Source organism: Lycium ferocissimum, unplaced genomic scaffold, assembly GCF_029784015.1.
Source record: "Lycium ferocissimum isolate CSIRO_LF1 unplaced genomic scaffold, AGI_CSIRO_Lferr_CH_V1 ctg243, whole genome shotgun sequence".
In the NCBI taxonomy this organism is placed as follows: domain Eukaryota; kingdom Viridiplantae; phylum Streptophyta; class Magnoliopsida; order Solanales; family Solanaceae; genus Lycium; species Lycium ferocissimum.
Genome location: NW_026721548.1, coordinates 245,215 through 262,425, shown reverse-complemented (window position 1 = coordinate 262,425; position 17,211 = coordinate 245,215). Strand labels below are relative to the sequence as shown.

Below are 17,211 nucleotides of genomic sequence, written 5' to 3'. Positions count from 1 at the left end.
TATCAATAATATGCTTCAAAACCTCAAACCTTCTTTTTCTTGAAGAACTTGTCATTTTCTGGAAGCTCAAGCATCAACAAGATGTCACCGTCCGTATGAGCATCATGAGGCAAGTTCTGGTTCAGTAACTAAAAGGAAAAAGAAAAGGAAAGTACTTCAGCAGTAATTACACAAAGTATAAACCTATAATTTGATTGTTTTAGCAACTAAAGAAAATATACTACATTTATGTTACGGAAAATATAAATCTCTAGTTATTTACTGATTTCTGATTAAAGAACTACAGAAAATATACTGCGTCGAAACATTCAGCGCAAGGTGAAATCCTGGGGTGTTCATGGTTCAGACATTCTTGGAAAATCAACTGAAGCATCCAATTTACTTGAAATTGTTATTCAGAATGTATTTCAGTTTTCCGTATTTATATCTCAAGAATCAATTATTTTTGGTGCTAAGGAAGCAAAAGCTGATAGAAGTATAGAACTAGTTCAATATTTTAGAAGTTTAAGCAAAGGGAAAAAAAAGGAAAAAAATAATATACACACTAGTTAAACTTTAATAGTCACGAGTACACTATAGAAGTCTCTCACTTTCTGTCTCTGGAAAACCCTATTAGTCTACCACTCCAACAACCACCAACTGCTCCACTCTGCTTCTTTACCCTCTAGGCCTCTATCGCCAACAGTGATCTTGCCAACCATCTTTGTCCTCTCTCTCTCTCTCTCCCCCCTATCTAGCACACCCTATCTCCTTCGCAAGCCAAGCTTGGTACTTGACATCTTATTCAAAAATATTGAAAATTGAAAACTTAACATATCGTAATTCAAAATTTGCAGCATTAGGATTCTTAGGTAAATATTTAAAAACTATATTCATGTTGTTGATTTGTGTTTATGACCAACCCAATATAATTCATGTTCTTGATTTGTGTATCAAAAAAAAAAATTGTGAATAATGACCAACCCAATATAATTCGTTGACAATGTTACTACAGACTGCAGCATTATGTACCTTTTAACTTTACAGGATTATACATGAAACTAATTCTGTTTCTTATGGCATTGTAATTGATATGTTCAAACTACTCTGATGGGATTTACTCTGTTTTTAAGGGTAACTAACTCAGAACCGCTAAAATTTACTATAATTTCTAGTTGTCACAATCTTCCTGAAATGTGGCACCATCTAGAAAGAACCATAAACAATGATATTGAAAAGGTTGATTGAATATGACATCTTCATTGTTATCAGGTTCATCCTTGCGTAAACAACATGTCGTGCATAGAATATTCTCCAAAATAAGCATACTACTCAGCACTTTCGCCTGTTATAGGTTATGTCCTACTACTGTAATGTGGTTAGGCCTTTGGACTTAAAATATTGGGTTTTGGTAGTTTATGGTTATGGCATCTTGTAATTCATATTTTTATCTATTAGATTGGTAACTACAATGTTGCAACAGTTAAGCGCTTTTTGGTTGGTTGCTTTTGAACATTTAGTAGATTAGTATTAGGTTTGATAATTCTATATTACAAACATTTTAAGTTTTTAGTACCAAACGACCACTTTACCCCACAAAGGTAGGAGTAAGGTCTGCATACATCCTACCCTCTCTTGACTCCACTTGTGGGATTACACTGGGTATGTTGTTGTTGTTGTTGTTGCTGTTGTATCAAACAGACACTTTGTAACCAGAAAGGTTCTTAAGAATGGTTCCTTGTTCACAAAGCCATTTCTTTCCCAAAACTCTATTGCTTCCCATACTAGCTTCACTTATTTCTGAACTTACATTGCCTCCCTCCTTATCTTGAATCCCTCCCCTGGTTCCTCCCAGTAGCATCGTAAATGCAGCTCCTCCCAACCCACGGACTTAGTGGATCTACCTAATACTAGCTCTTAGTTCTGTACTATAACTTGGTGACTCTCTCCTTCTTTCCTCATCTTATCCTCCTTCCACCCTAACACCCCTACCTTTCTCCCCACCCCTTAACACTCTGCTCTTGTACCACCCCCATCCCATCCCCACCCTACAGTCCCAAATCCCCTATTCTGCTGCCATCTTCACTTCCTACCAAAGCGTTCCAAGGACATCTTTCTACTCACCAAATTCGTTCAATCCTTTAGTTCAGGAATAAGTATTTAAAACTAATGACAAATACAGACAATTATGTTTTCATTATGGAAACAAATATTGAGAAATGTATGTGTTGGTTACTTAACAACCCATAGGTTCTTACTTCTCAAGATCTGAGCTTTTCATGTTTGATAGGTTGCCTCTTTTTGAATGGTTTTACATTGGAATTTTATTTATTGACTGCTAGTTTTTCATTCTTAAGCTTTTGGCTACATTAAGTTTTAGCCATTGAGCCAATGCAATACATTAATCTTGCTTAGGACTAGGCATACTAGTCCATGCACCGTTCGAGTGCCAAACCAGATTATCTTTGTAATTCTTTTTTGGTTTTGGCATAGTTTGCGCACACCTCAACTATTGCACCAGGCACCTCTATCTTCCAGTCCAGCCATCATCGGTACCGGGTAACTATGTCCGCCAAAGTTTAGGCAGATGAAAAGAAACCACCTAGCGTTTCTGGTCTCTATTGGGTTTGAACCCTGGTTTGCACACTAGATAATTGTAATATTATGAGATAGGCTTTGAAAATGCAACCGAAAAAGACCATAACGGGGCCTAGATCCTATTTCCTAAGCTAGCACAATCTGCTAGGTTCTGGTTCTTCAAATCAGATGACTGAAATTTTGAAAATCAAACTGGGGAGGTGACAAGCCCTAGATACACCAACACCAGCAATAATGTGAGCTTCCCAACCACTGATAGATGGATGGAAGACACTTTAATAGGCACTTAATTTTATCTTCGACTAGAATTTTTCTAGAAGTTATCTTTCCACTTAATTAAACCATATATTTTCCGTTTGAGTCAAATCAGCTTCTATAATAGTGTCCATAAACAAAAATGGAGTGCCTGGATATCTCCTTGGAGTATTAAAGATATCAATTTGTCAGCCATGAAGAAGAAAATGCAGAGCAAAAGAAATAAAACCAATGGTCACATACAAATGTTTTGAATTGAAAAGTAGAAAACCAACTAGATATCTGAATAAAAGGAGAACACTAACTGGATTTCAAATAATTCTTGCATTACTAACCTCTACATTATACAATACCTGAATAACTTGTTGTATTTGAACCAAACGACCCGTAATGAAGAAAGCTTGAGCACTTACCTTGTCACAATCACATTCCGCATCTAATACTATACTGATGAAAAACATAAAAAGTTGCAAATACCTCTACACAATGGGTTTTAGGATAACTAATTAACACAAGTATGTAATTCCCCTATTTTTTGTGGTTACTAATTGTCAAGAAAATGTAAAAAGCAACTTCATTTGATGAAGTAACTCAAAAGAAGTGAGAGTAGGAAGCACAATTTTACCTGAGGAGTTTCCATTGAAAGGGTGAAGGGAACCAACTTAGAGGCAAAACCGTGTGGAATAAAGGGGCAGTGTAGGTGCTTCTCCCTGTTTAAGTTATGATTAAGGGGAGCCTTTGGGAATAAGTCAAGTTTAACTGCTATGTTTTTTTCCTCAAAAATGTCTCTATGGTTTGTCAAATAGCTTAAGCCACTTTGGCCTAGCAGCTAAAAACGGCCTATTTGGCCGATCAACAAAAAACGACTTATTTTGAGAAGTAGAAATATTTTTTAAAAAATATATATTTTGCTGAGAAGCAGTTTATATTTGGCTAATTCATTGAAAAGTATTTTTGACTGTTTTTAATAAGCAAATTATGTTTAGCTAATCTTCTTAAAAAAGTACTTTTTGAGTGTCAAATTACGAAAAAAGGACAATTATCAATTAAGGTTTACTATCAAGATTATTTTACAGAAAGAAATTATTTAAATATCTATTATGAAAGATTTTAATTAAGTTTGTAGTTTTAAATTAAAATTTAAAAGTACATATTAAAATTTTCAATTTATATAACGCATATATGAATCAAAAAAAATATTAAATATTGATATAATATCAACACGATGATTTAAATATACTAAAAATCTACAACCAAAATAAAATTCAAAATCATTACACAATTTATAAAAGTCCATTACATACATGAAAGCTAACTTGTTAAAAAAAAGTATTATTAATTAAAAATTAATCGATTAATGAGGGATATACTTGATAATATATATTTATGGTAGGGATTTTTTTGTCTTGGAAAAAAAAATTGCTTCTGCTTCTCCCAAATTTCGCGAAAAAGCGTTTTTTTTTTTTTTTTTTTGCAAAAAAAAAAAAAAAAAAAAAAAAAGAAGCTCCTCAAAACCGCTAGGCCAAACAGGCTCTAAATGCACCCTCTGACTAGTCAAATTAAATACCTACTAATGATTTCTCCAAAATCAGGGAAAATGAGCCAATTTTACTGTTAAATTATTCGAAACGGGGCAATATTGCATTAGTGATGAATTGTTAGTTCCGAACATGAAAATCATATACCTTTTCTTACATAACTATTTAAAAATTTATTTTTTAACATTAATAAGAATGTATTTATTTTACTAACTCTAAGAATGATATGTTAAAAATAAATAAAAATCAAATTCTATTAACCTTGGCAAAATTGCCTCATTTTAGATAGTTCAAGGGCAAAAATTAGCTCATTTTCCCTTGTTTTGGTGTAACAGTTAATAGAAAGGATACTTTTCAACTATTTGGTTAGTTGGAGGGCATTTTTGAGCTAGTTGACTATTTGCAAAGACATTTATTTAGCCAAAAACGAAACGGAGGATAAAATTGACCAATTTTGAATAGCTCAAGGTATTTTTGGTCATTTTCTCTTGATTAATAGAATGTTAGGCGAAGCTTGTAGAAAGTTAAAAGTGCTTATTTTTAATTAAAAAAAGTGTTGATTTTAGAAAGTTGAGGTGTTTAATTAAACTTTTAGACAAATAAGTATTTTTGAGTAGTAGCATAAGTGGTTTTTAAAAGTTGAAATAAATATTTTTTTTCCCAAAATTACTTTGGGACCTTACTTAAGAGTGAACTACTAATCCAATATCGACAAAAAATATTTTACAAATTGATTAGTCAAATCACAGATAACATTTTTCTCTCACTAGAATTACTCCTCCGACGATGGGTTCACGAACACCAGCAACTATAACCCACGCTCCACGCTATGGGGCAGCCTAACGACGTCCCTCTGATGCATGCTAATGACCAAAATGACTCTCTTTCTAGAGCAAATCAAAATTCACTTGAAATCAATGAAAAACAACCTGTTACGGTTCACTTTTACGCGGGTGCATAAAAGCTACTTCGAGGTTGTTGGTGCTCTAAATGGATTTTAGTATTTTTAGAGTAGCCACCTAATTTATTAAGAGAAATTAGGAAAATCAGGTAAAAGATTTTTCAAGCAAGAGAGAAATCGTTTTAGTACCAAAGTTCGAGGTAAGGGTTTTGGTGACCCCCTAGGGAAGGTTTTACGCACCCTAGTATTAAAGATCTGTGGAATACGGTTGACCTACGAGCTTCAATGTGTGATAAATTGTGAGTATTTGCTAAAATGTTTTCTTTCTTGCAAAGTTGTCATTCATTCATATCATTAATCCGAGAAAAATTTCAGCAAAAAGTCATCTTAGAAAAGGGGTTTTGGGGTTTGAAAATCCACGTAAGTGTTCAACTCACTTTATTGCCAGACTAGAACACACCCGAGATTTCTCCCGAGTAGAGTCTCTACTATTCTAGTCCTAATAAGATGAGTTTAGTTCTTATGGGTTTTTATTTTATATAAAAAAAATGGAGTATTCTCCTATATATATATATATATATATATATATATATATATATGTAGAAAAGTTTTATTAAGTCTAAATTTTATCATTTTTGACGCCCATAAGGTCAAACCATATTCCAAGTCCAAAGTCTATCATACCTCAATCTTGGTCCAAAAACATTCCTCTTATCTCAGTCCGTGTAATGTTGGGCTTCCAGGCCCAAAGTCTTTTTTCACAACTGTATCCAAGTCAGAAGTTCAAGTAATCCAAATTTAATGTTGGGCTTCCAGGCCCAAATATCCCTTTTTGCTCTTAGTCCACAAGTCTTTGAATCCTTTGGCCCAAATAATCTCAAAAATCTTAGTCCAAGTCAAAAGCAGTCTGTTTTTATTTCAAACAAGATCAAAACCTTAACTTTAACAAAAGACCCAGATTTTTCTCAAAAGTATTCGGGGTGTTTTTCATCGAAAACAAATCCACCATTTAAACAACATTAGGCTATTCATTGAAATTTTCATTTTTTTTTAAATTCTGGGAGCTGTCTGGTTTCATTAGTGGACTTAAGGCCCAAAACAGTCCAATTATTTCAAGATATTAATTTTCACAAAGGGGTGGAAGGCCCAAATCCTTTTACCACTTAATCAATATTGAAACCGTTTTGCCTTTATTTAAAACGCTAGTCCAGTTTTAAACTTAGTTAAAAATTGGATTAAGTTCCATTTCATGCCAAGATTTAAGTTATTCAAACAATCAGCCCACACTAGCCAACGTGGTATACCTCATATACACTGAGTATATTGTCTTCTATACACTTAGTGAGTGTCCAGAAGTGAGTATACCCTGTATACCTGGGTATATCACTTGGTATATTATAAAAAATAAAAAATAAAAAAAAAATAAAAAAGAAGAAGAAGAAGAATCAACCCATTAAGAATAAAATAGCCAAGAGAATCATATAAATGGATTTAATGCTTCAAAGTTTCAAATGGACAGCAACAAAGAAAGGCAAGACAAGGTAACTGCCCACTTAAAACTAAATATATAATATACAGGTTTCATGTTGGTAGAATCAAAATATCTTTGAAGTACAAAACTGGACAACACAATTTAAACCAAGTAAAAAAGAGGAAATTCAGAACATGAGCATACATGTTTGCTTATCCATTTGATATTAAAAGGGATCCCATAAGGTTTATTCTTATATAGGGGAACCCCAACAACATAGAAGGAGGATGACAAGCTGAGTTTGACTAGAAACTCAAAGCTTGTCCACTCTATTCTAAGTCCTAGGTAAGTCACACCTATGCTTTGAATAAATCCCCAAGGGATACCTTCATTATCAACCCCCAGTATTACAGAACCAACACATAATGCCACAGCACCAACTCAAACTTCATAGTTCAGAAAAAAGCAATACATGAGGCCAAGTACAATAAACATTAAGTTATGTAGAACAAACTGGTCCCCTATCAATAATTTAACCTATTCCCAAGCTCCTTAATCCCAACACTCAGCCACACCAACACAGAAAAAATAAAAAATATTTAAAAATTATACTTAACTCAAAAATTTAAGTTCCAAAGCAAAGGTATGCCAAAACTAAGTATTTTGAGTTTTTTGTGGTAGATCTCCCAAAAAAAAAAAAAAAACCCCTCTGCTTCAAATAGAACCCCAAATTCGCAAAAAGCCCTAATTCATCGATGTGGGACAAGTCTCGAATTTGGACTTGTTCCTCACAAACAAGTAATCGTAAGGCTCAGATCGATGCATACAACAAATAAAGGGTTGGAGTTGCAACCTGAACTTAACGGATCCTTATGGTCACAGTCGGACCAATGGGGTTTGAGGATTCAAACTCGCCTGAAGACAAAACCCATTAAAAATACAGACTAACAAACGTTGATTTTTGCAGAAAAGTAAGAGATAGGGGGTGGTAATACCTCGTTTGGGTTGAGTTTGGTGGAAAGAGGGTGAGAAATGGCAGAGCAATTAATGCTCTTGCTATTCTTGACCATGCACTGTCCAAAATCAAAGCGGGCCCTTCCTTTCTTTGTTGTTTCCGGCATAGATGACGAAGCGGAGAGGGAAGGGGAGGGGTGGCGGCTAGCTTTTCACGATCCATTGAGAGAGAAAATGCCCTTAGGGTCTGTTTGGTATGAAATGAAGAAAGGAGAGGTATTGCCCCCCCCCCCCCCCCCCTTTTAATGGATAGTTGGGTTGGGTCGGGTCCCTTTTGGGCTGACATAAAAATAATAAAGGGCAGCCCATATATATGTGTGTATATGTGATATATGTGTGTGTATACGTATACATATGTATATAGCCGTATATATGTGTATATATGGAGGGTTGTATATGGAGATTTTGACAAATAGCCGTATTAAAGAAACGTCTTTAAATTGGACATCTAAAATATGGCCGCTTTTAAACTAATTAGACAAGAATCAAATTGTAAAAATGACCTTAATCAAGTTAATTCATGAAATTGGCTATTTCAATCGTAGCCACAACCGGACTAAAAACACTTAAAGGCCAATTTTGCAATTATAACCTTAATTAATCTAAATCAAAGAATTTTGGCTATTTCAATTAACGCCGGAATTATGCTAATCATTGATTATTTCAATTGTAGCCGTAATTAAACACATAATAAGCAATTTTACAAATATAACCATAATTAATTGTTTAAATTAATTATGATTAATTTGAAAATTGTCAATATGATTTGTTTATGGGAAAAATGATTATTTATTTTAATTAATCAATTTCCTTGAGTTAAACGGAGTAAAATACTTGCAAATTTGGGAAACTAATTAAACAAGATAATTGTTATAATGCTTTTGATTTTGGCAAGTACCATAATTGATGCAATAATATGTAAATTAATTTCCAGATGATTTATAATATTTATAGAAGTTATTTTACCAAATGAGAATGGTAAAATATTGTCTAAATAATTTTATAAAATCATTTTGGCTTCTAAAAATACATATTTCACTCCGTTTAATACCCAAGGATTCTGGGTGATTAAAATAAATTATGGGAGGTCAAAAATTAGGTGTCAACAACTGCCCCTTCGGTGTTCGGGGATGGCAAAGCCATCTCTGAACAGCGAAATTTGACTGACCCTGATTTTTGACTGACCCATCTCCATATTACCTCTCGCTTTTTTGCAATTTTCAAAATATGTGGCCGGACCCTGATTTCTGGGTTTTCTACATATCTCAGGTTACATGAGAATTCAGGTCACTTGTGGTTCAACTCAACTTATGCTTCAAAAAATGCGAATTTAAGCAAATTTTGGATATTCCGGTTATGAGACTGGGAAGTCCGGTGTGATTGGTTAGAGTGTGACTGACTCTCTGGTTATGAGTCTGCCTACATATCCTTGGTCTTGGGAATCAAGTCACTTGTAGTTCGACTCGATCGGAACAAAAGGGTATCGGTGTGTGTCCGACCGATTTGCAAAAAAATTTAAAAACTAGCAAGTAAAAATGAATAAACAAACAAGCAAATGGTGTGGCTGAGCATGAGCGGGAGCGATCTTCCAAGTCCTGGTCAGAGAGCTTGACTCTCATGGGCACCCTATCTTGACTGGCTGCGTAAGAAAAAGTTCCACGTTTGCTCCGCATACATCTAGATTTGATTTGACCAGCCGGTGGCGTCTGACGACTATAAATCTGTTCCCACCTTGATGACGAATACTGTTGTGATCGGATTTGCATCGTTTTGATTTTTTGGAGCAAACACTGCGGTCGCTTGACCGGATTTACATTTCTTTACCATCTTGATTATATCTGTATGCTTGTATGAATGGCCCTCTCGGCAGTTCATATAAATGGTCCTCTCGGCATGTTTGTATGAATGACCCCCTTGGCAACAGGAAAATAGATATGCAATGGCCCGCACGGCAAATAAGAAGAACTGATGGCCCTCTTGGCAGCAGGAAAATAGATATGCAATAGCCCTCACGACAAATAAAAAGAAGTGATGGCCCTCTCGGCAGTAGAAAAATTGATATGCATTGGCCCTCATGGCAAATAAGAAAAAGTGATGGCCCTCTCGACAGCTGAAAAATAGATATGTAATGGGGCAATTGGCGCGAATGCCCTTCAAATGCGCTGGTCTTTAATTTTTGCCCCCGTAATGCGTGGTCTTTAATATTTGCCCTTCTAAGCTAAAAGATAATAAGAAAAAGACTTTACTATCCCTACCCATAACATATAAAAATCTAAAAGTACGTAATGAACCCCAAACATCCAATTAAACCTATCCATCATTTCAATAACAAACCTTTCAATCGTTCCATCGTTCCAACATTTCACCGGAGAAATCTCCATTGATTTTCTTTTTACTACAACATCGAAAAAGATAAAATATATAATATATAGCGTTTCAATTGAATGTAATTCAACTCAATTTCATGCTTTATTAAGTTTAGATTTGTTAATATTTGAAAATAACAACAAATCATCTTCTATGAACTAAACAACGATATGCAACAGATTCAACATTGCGAATCATAATTTTACTCAACAACATAGAATTGATCAAATTTATTGCTTTGTTCGATTTTTATTAGTTTATACGTTCCATTTGATTAGTATACAATGCTCAATGACTTAGACTTGAAATTATAGTAACTTCAGTTGACAAAAAATAATTAGGCAAAGTTCTGAACAAGTATGTCGGAGGAGGCGTAAGTTTACTTTACAAAAGAACAAAGTATGTCATAGAGGCAAATTTCATTTTCATAAGCAAAATAAAAAAAATACACAAGTATTAAGAATTAGACAAGTATGCCGGAGGAGGCGAAGTTTACATTAGAAAAGAACAAAGTATGTTTGTTAGCGGCAAACTTTCATTTTTATGAGCAAAACAAAAATTTACGCAAGTGTTAAGAACTAGAAAAGTATGTCGGAGGCGTAAATTCACTTTACAAAAGAACAAAGTATGTCTTTGTTATAGGCAACTTTCATTTTCATAAGCAAAATAAAAAATTACACAAGTTTTAAGAATTAGACAAGTATCTTGGAGGAGGCGAATTTCACTTTACAAAAGAACAAAATATCTTTGTTAGAGGCAAACTTTCATTTTCATGAGCAAAACAAAAATTTACGCAAGTGTTAAGAACTAGAAAAGTATGCCCGAGGAGCGAAGTTCACTTTACAAAAGAACAAAGTATGCTGTTAGAGGCAACTTTCATTTTCATAAGCAAAATAAAAAAGTACACAAGTATTAAGAATTAGACAAGTCTGCCGGAGGAGGCAGAAGTTCTCTTTACAAAAGAACAAAGTATGCTGTTAGCGGCAAACTTTCATTTTCATAAGCAAAATAAAAAAATACACAAGTGTTAAGAATTAGACAAGTCTGCCGGAGGGGGCAGAAGTTCACTTTAAAAAATTACAAAGTATGCCGTGAGAGGCAAACTTTCATTTTTCATAACCAAAACAAAAAAATACACAAGTGTTAAGAATTAGACAAGTCTGCCGGAGGGGGCAGAAGTTCACTTTAAAAAATTACAAAGTATGCCGTGAGAGGCAAACTTTCATTTTTCATAACCAAAACAAAAAAATACACAAGTGTTAAGAATTAGACAAGTCTGCGGAGGGGCAGAAGTTCACTTTAAAAAATTACAAAGTATGCCGTGAGAGGCAAACTTTCATTTTTCATAACCAAAACAAAAAAATACACAAGTGTTAAGAATTAGACAAGTCTGCCGGAGGGGGCAGAAGTTCACTTTAAAAAATTACAAAGTATGCCATGAGAGGCAAACTTTCATTTTTCATAACCAAAACAAAACATTATTAACAAAACAACACCAAAAACACATAAGATTGCATAAAAATCAAAATTATTAACAAGAAAACACCATAAAATCAAGCACACATAAATTAACTTAATTCATGAAGTTATGCCGGAACAAGCATAACTTTATGCCGGACCTAATAACTTCAAATTTCAATAATCAATAACTCTCACGACCGAGCATATGTTGCCTCAAACAAACACATTCTTCACAAAAACCAGATTATTAAATAAAAACAGCAGCAACAACATAAAACAGCAGTTCACAGGCAAAACTTCAATGATTCAACAAAGAGAAAACTAAAACGCATATCAAAATCAACTAAAACATATTACGACATTCATAATACGACATTCAAAAAATTAAAATATATACATGGGGAATGAAACTAAAGTTCAAAAAATCATACAGACACTATAACAAGACATTATCATTTTAAATAAAAAAAGGATCAATTAAATATAAAAAACGATGAAGACAAAGATATTAATTCAACAAATAACAATTTAACATAAAAACAAATATTGAAATGAGCAAAAAGATCCAAATTCGTACCTACGTTTTAGAACATATGAGACAAACACAAAACAGAGGAGGAAAGAAAGAAGAAAAAAAAAAAAGGGGGCAAATGACGAAATAAAAAGGATTTTAATGGGGTAAGGATAATTTCGTCAAAAAACTTTCATTAAACAAAGGCAAGGGCAAAATTTAAAGAAGACATAAATGAGGGGCAAAATATAAAGACCAAATTTCAAAGAGGGCACTCAAGCGCAAAAAAAAGAATAAGAAGAAGTGATGGCCCTCTCGACAACAGGAAAATAGATATGCAATGGTCCTCATGGCAAATAAGAAGAAGTGATGGCCCTTTCGGCAACAGGAAAATAGATATGCAACGGCCCTCATAGCAAATAAGAAGAAGTGATGACTGATGTGTCGCGAAATTCCGAAGCATTTGATGCTTTTTAACAGCAAGTTTGGGTGTTTTGATGTGTTTGTGTTATGTTACAGGTATTTATCGTGTTTATGGCGAAAGTCATGAAAATGGCTTAAAAAGATGTTCAAGAAAGAGAAGTAACTGAAGCTGGGATTTACATAGCAAAAAGACAGACCGTATAATATTTACGGGTCGTCAATTCAACCATAGATCAGTGACAGAGAAGTCTCACACCTAAAGAGGGAATTCACTGCAGAAAGTACGGATCGTACATTATTTACGGTCCATAAATCTCACCGTAGATCAGTTACAACAAGTCTCAACTGAAAGAAGAATTTACGGACCAGTTATACGGACCGTAAAATATTTACGGTCCGTAAAAAGGGAGCGTAGATCTGGGCGGCAGAAGGAGATTTTACGGACAGGAACTGCAGATTTTACGGACCGTATAATATTTACGGTCCGTATGTTGATCCGTCGGGGGCAATTTTGTCAACATGTTTTTCACGACTTAGACTCTTATAAATACCTGATGTAGGTTTCTTGTAGGCTACAATTCACCAGATTTCAGCTTTATTTCCTTAGCATTGAATACTCATAGTTTTTGAAGTCTTTTTGGGATTACAAACAATTGCAATTATTTTCTCTTCAATTCCAATCAATCATTCGTAAGCATTATGATCTCAATTATTTATTTTTGTTCTTCTTCTTCTTCTTCTTCTATGAGTAGCTAAATTTCTTTACTAAGGTTGTGAACCCAAGGATGGGTGTTTTGTGATTGGGATATGTGATTGATATACGCATAATGGATTGTTAGGGTTTAGTTGTTCTTCGTTTTAATTATATAGTTAGTGGTTATAAACATTAGCTAACGCCATAACTTTGGTTTATTTGGGAAAATAAATAGGGTTTGGTAAGAACAAATAAAAAGAACTCAAGGCTTTAAACCTTGTTTCATAAATTCACTTAGGAATAAGAGGTTAAGTGTATCCACACAAACGATCCATTAGAAATATATCAAGACCAAGACCCATGATCATACACTTAATCTGACTGGGACACAACCTTGGTTCTTTTTACCCATATATTTACAACTTTAAATTACCAATCACTCTAAATTAGTCCACAAACCAAAACTCCTATAAAACTTTTTTTTCTGGAATACACCAGGACTGCAAGATTAGTTTAATACTCGTTTAGTAAACTTTTTACACCATATTCTCTGTGGGATTCGACCCCAACCTTGTTGGGTTACTACATTTGACATCATCCACTTTACGCTATTAAAAGGTGTAATTTGAGCGTATCAAATTTTGGCGCCTTTGCCGGGGAATACAGTTTTGAAATTACTAAATAGTGTTTACTCTTCTTAAAGTCTTTGTCCTACTCTAACACACCTTGTTTCCTACCTTGTAAACCAGGTGATTATGGCAGACGACGGACTTCCAGTCGAGAATGTTTTTGCTGATGAGTCAGATATGGAGGAAGACTTTGCATCTGCAATAATTCATCTGAGGGTGACTGCTGCTACTATTAAGTTTGACCAGTCCCTCTATCATATGCTCAAACAACAGGGATACTTTCGGAATGCAGTCGATGATGATCCTCCCCTGCATATAACAAACTTTCTAGAGGTATGCTCTCATCATATCCAAATGGGTGTGCCTCAAGAAGCTATTCGGCTGAAACTCTTCAAATATTCATTAGCCGGAGAAGCGAGAAAATGGTTCACAAAGCTGTCCCGAAACTCTATTGCTACATGGGAAGAGATGGTCAAAGTGTTTCTCAGGAAGTGGTATCCCTCGAGTAAAAGGGCTGAGATTCGCGATCAAATTCACGAGTTCAAACAACGTCATGGGGAGCAACTTTTTGAAGCTTGGGAGAGGTACAAATAAAATTTGGATAGGAGTCTGAACCATGGTTTCCCAGATCATATTCTGAAGGAGAAGTTCTATAGAGGTTTGGATCCTATGACTCAAGCAATCGCCAATAATGCTGCTAGTGGGTGTTTCATGAATAAGTCCTATGTTGTTGTTACTGATATACTTGATCGATTGACTATACACAGTCAAGCATGGCACTCGAGTAATTCTGATGGTTTATCACTTGGGACACTATTGATCCAAAATATTGTGAAGGATAACCAGGAGACGTAGCAGGCATTGGCATAACTGGCCACGAACATCTCTTTACTGACGAAGAGGATTGATGAGAGAGAGTCGAAGAAGGTAAACGTTTGTGAAGATATCTTAGGCATGCCACCTGGAATTTGCCAAGTCCAAAAAGGTCCATATCAAGAGGGTCCCCTTCCGCCAGCTGAAAATGTTCAATATGCAGACTACATCGCGAAAGGGGAAATTCCTGGACCAATTCAGAGATACTGGAGACCTCAACAAGGGCAGGGTGCATACAACAACAACAACAACCAAGGGAACTACAATAACAACTATGGTGGAATGAACCAAGGTAGATACAACAACAACAATGGTAACTTCGGAAACAGAAGTTCCAACCCTTACATTCCACCAAAAGGGTTGTCTAATGATCAAGGTAGTTCGAGGTTGGAGTCAATGCTTGAAAAAGTGCTGGCAAGTCAGACGAATACTGAAAAGACATTATCTAGGTTATCATAGACAGTGGTTTCTCATTCTGCAGCTATTCAAAACCTTAAACAAAATATGCGTGATCTTTCATTAAGTCCAAATTTTATCATTTTTGAAGCCCATAAGGTCAAACCATAGTCCAAGTCTAAAGTCCATCATACCTCAATCTTGGTCCAAAAACATTCCTCTTATTTCAGTCCGTGTAATGTTGGGCTTCCAGGCCCAAAGTCCTTTTTCACAAATGTATCCAAGTCAAAAGTTCAAGTAATCTAGATTTAATGTTGGGCTTCCAGGCCCAAATATCCCTTTTTGCTCTTAGTCCACAAGTCTTTGAATCCTTTGGCCCAAATAATCTCAAAAATCCTTTTTAGTCCAAGTCAAAAGTAGTTAGTTTTTATTTCAAACAAGATCAAAACCTTAACTTTAACAAAAGACCCAGATTTTTCTCAAATGTATTCGGAGTGTTTTTCATCGAAAACAAATCCACCATTTAAACAACATTAGGCTATTCATTGATTTTTTTTTTTTAATTCTGGGAGCAGTCTGGTTTCATCAGTAGGCTTAAGGCCCAAAACAGTCCAATTATTTCAAGATACTAATTTTCACGAAGGGGCGGAAGGCCCAAATCCTTTTACCACTTAATCAATTTTGAAACCGTTTTTCCTTTTTTTAAAATGATAGTCCAATTTTAAACTTAGTTAAAAATTGGATTCAGTTCCATTTCATGCAAAGATTTAAGTTATTCGAACTTTCAAAAAATGTTTAGGTAACTTTCCTAAAACTCTAAATGTTGTCCTAAGTTCTAACATCCATAAGGGTTCCAATATACATGTGTTGTATACATATACAACATATATACAAGCAAGAGATATATAATGCAAAGTAGGAGAGAAGTAAGGCAAATTTCGGCTGATGGGCCTACCCAAGCCCATCAATGTCATTTTCACCCATGACTGAGCCTTCAACATATTAGCTTCCATTTCTCCTCCATCAGACTCGATAAAAGAAGGCAGTTGGGCCTTTGGCCCAACAGGTTTCATGCAAGGATGCGGCCTAAGTGGCCCGGGAGGAACCATGTAATCACAATAAAAATGATAAGGATTAGTAACTGACTTAGGCGATTAAACATATAATTATGAAAGTACATAGGTAAAATATGCAAGCCCAAATGAGCTTGAAACAGAGGCAAACAAATTGGGCTAAGTATAGTCCACACTTAGCAAAATAAACTAAAGTCAACAATTATGAAGGAGGGTGACCTGGCCCAGAATCCAAACAATCAGCCCACACTAGCCAACATGATATACCTCCTATACACTGAGTATACTGTATTCTATACACTTAGTGAGTGTCCAGAAGTGAGTATATCCTGTATACTCGGGTATATCACTTGGTATATTAAAAAATAGAAAAAAAGAAGAAGAATCAACCCATTAAGAATAAAATAGCCAAGAGAATCATATAAATGGATTTAATGCTTCAAAGTTTCAAATGGACAAAGAACAAACAAAGGCAAGCCAAGGTAATTGCCCACTTAAAACTAAATGTATAATATACAGGTTTCATGTTGGTAGAATCAGAATATCTTTGAAGTACAAAACTAGACAACACAATTTAAACCAAGTAAAAAAGAGGAAATTCAGAACATGAGCATACATGTTTGCTTATCCATTTGATATTAAAAGGGATCCCATAAGGTTTATTCTTATATAGGGGAACCCTAACAACTTAGAAGGAGGATGACAAGCTGAGTTTGACTAGAAACTCAAAGCTTTTCCACTCTATTCTAAGTCCTAGTTAGTCACACCTATGCTTTGAATAAATCCCCAAGGGGTACCTTCATTATCAACCCCCAGTATTACAGAACCAACACACTATGACTCAACACCAACTCAAACTTCATAGTTCAGAAAAAAAAAACAATACATGAGGCCAAGTACAATAAACATTAAGCTATGTAGAGCAAACTGGTCCCCTATCAATAACCTATTTCCAAGCTATATTTTTCATGAAATGGTGTTTGCAGGTTGATAACAGAATGTTTAAGTCTACAAGCTAAGTCCTCAAA

The 17,211-nt window shown here is 34.9% G+C and overlaps 1 protein-coding gene across 2 annotated transcripts in view; it reads right to left on the bottom strand.

The window, feature by feature from the left end:
• LOC132043430 (uncharacterized) overlaps nucleotides 1-3,575 on the bottom strand; it is a 49,519-nt gene extending 45,944 nt beyond the window's left edge. Inside the window, exons 1-2 of one of the 2 annotated variants that reach the window (XM_059433924.1) lie at nucleotides 3,458-3,575; nucleotides 30-128 (exon numbers count right to left, since the gene is read on the bottom strand). In XM_059433924.1, the coding sequence (XP_059289907.1) occupies nucleotides 30-128; nucleotides 3,458-3,472 (114 nt within the window). In that variant the 5' untranslated portion in view covers nucleotides 3,473-3,575. The other variant, XM_059433923.1, reaches the window with a different exon arrangement.
• Between the last annotated feature and the right edge of the window lie 13,636 nt (nucleotides 3,576-17,211).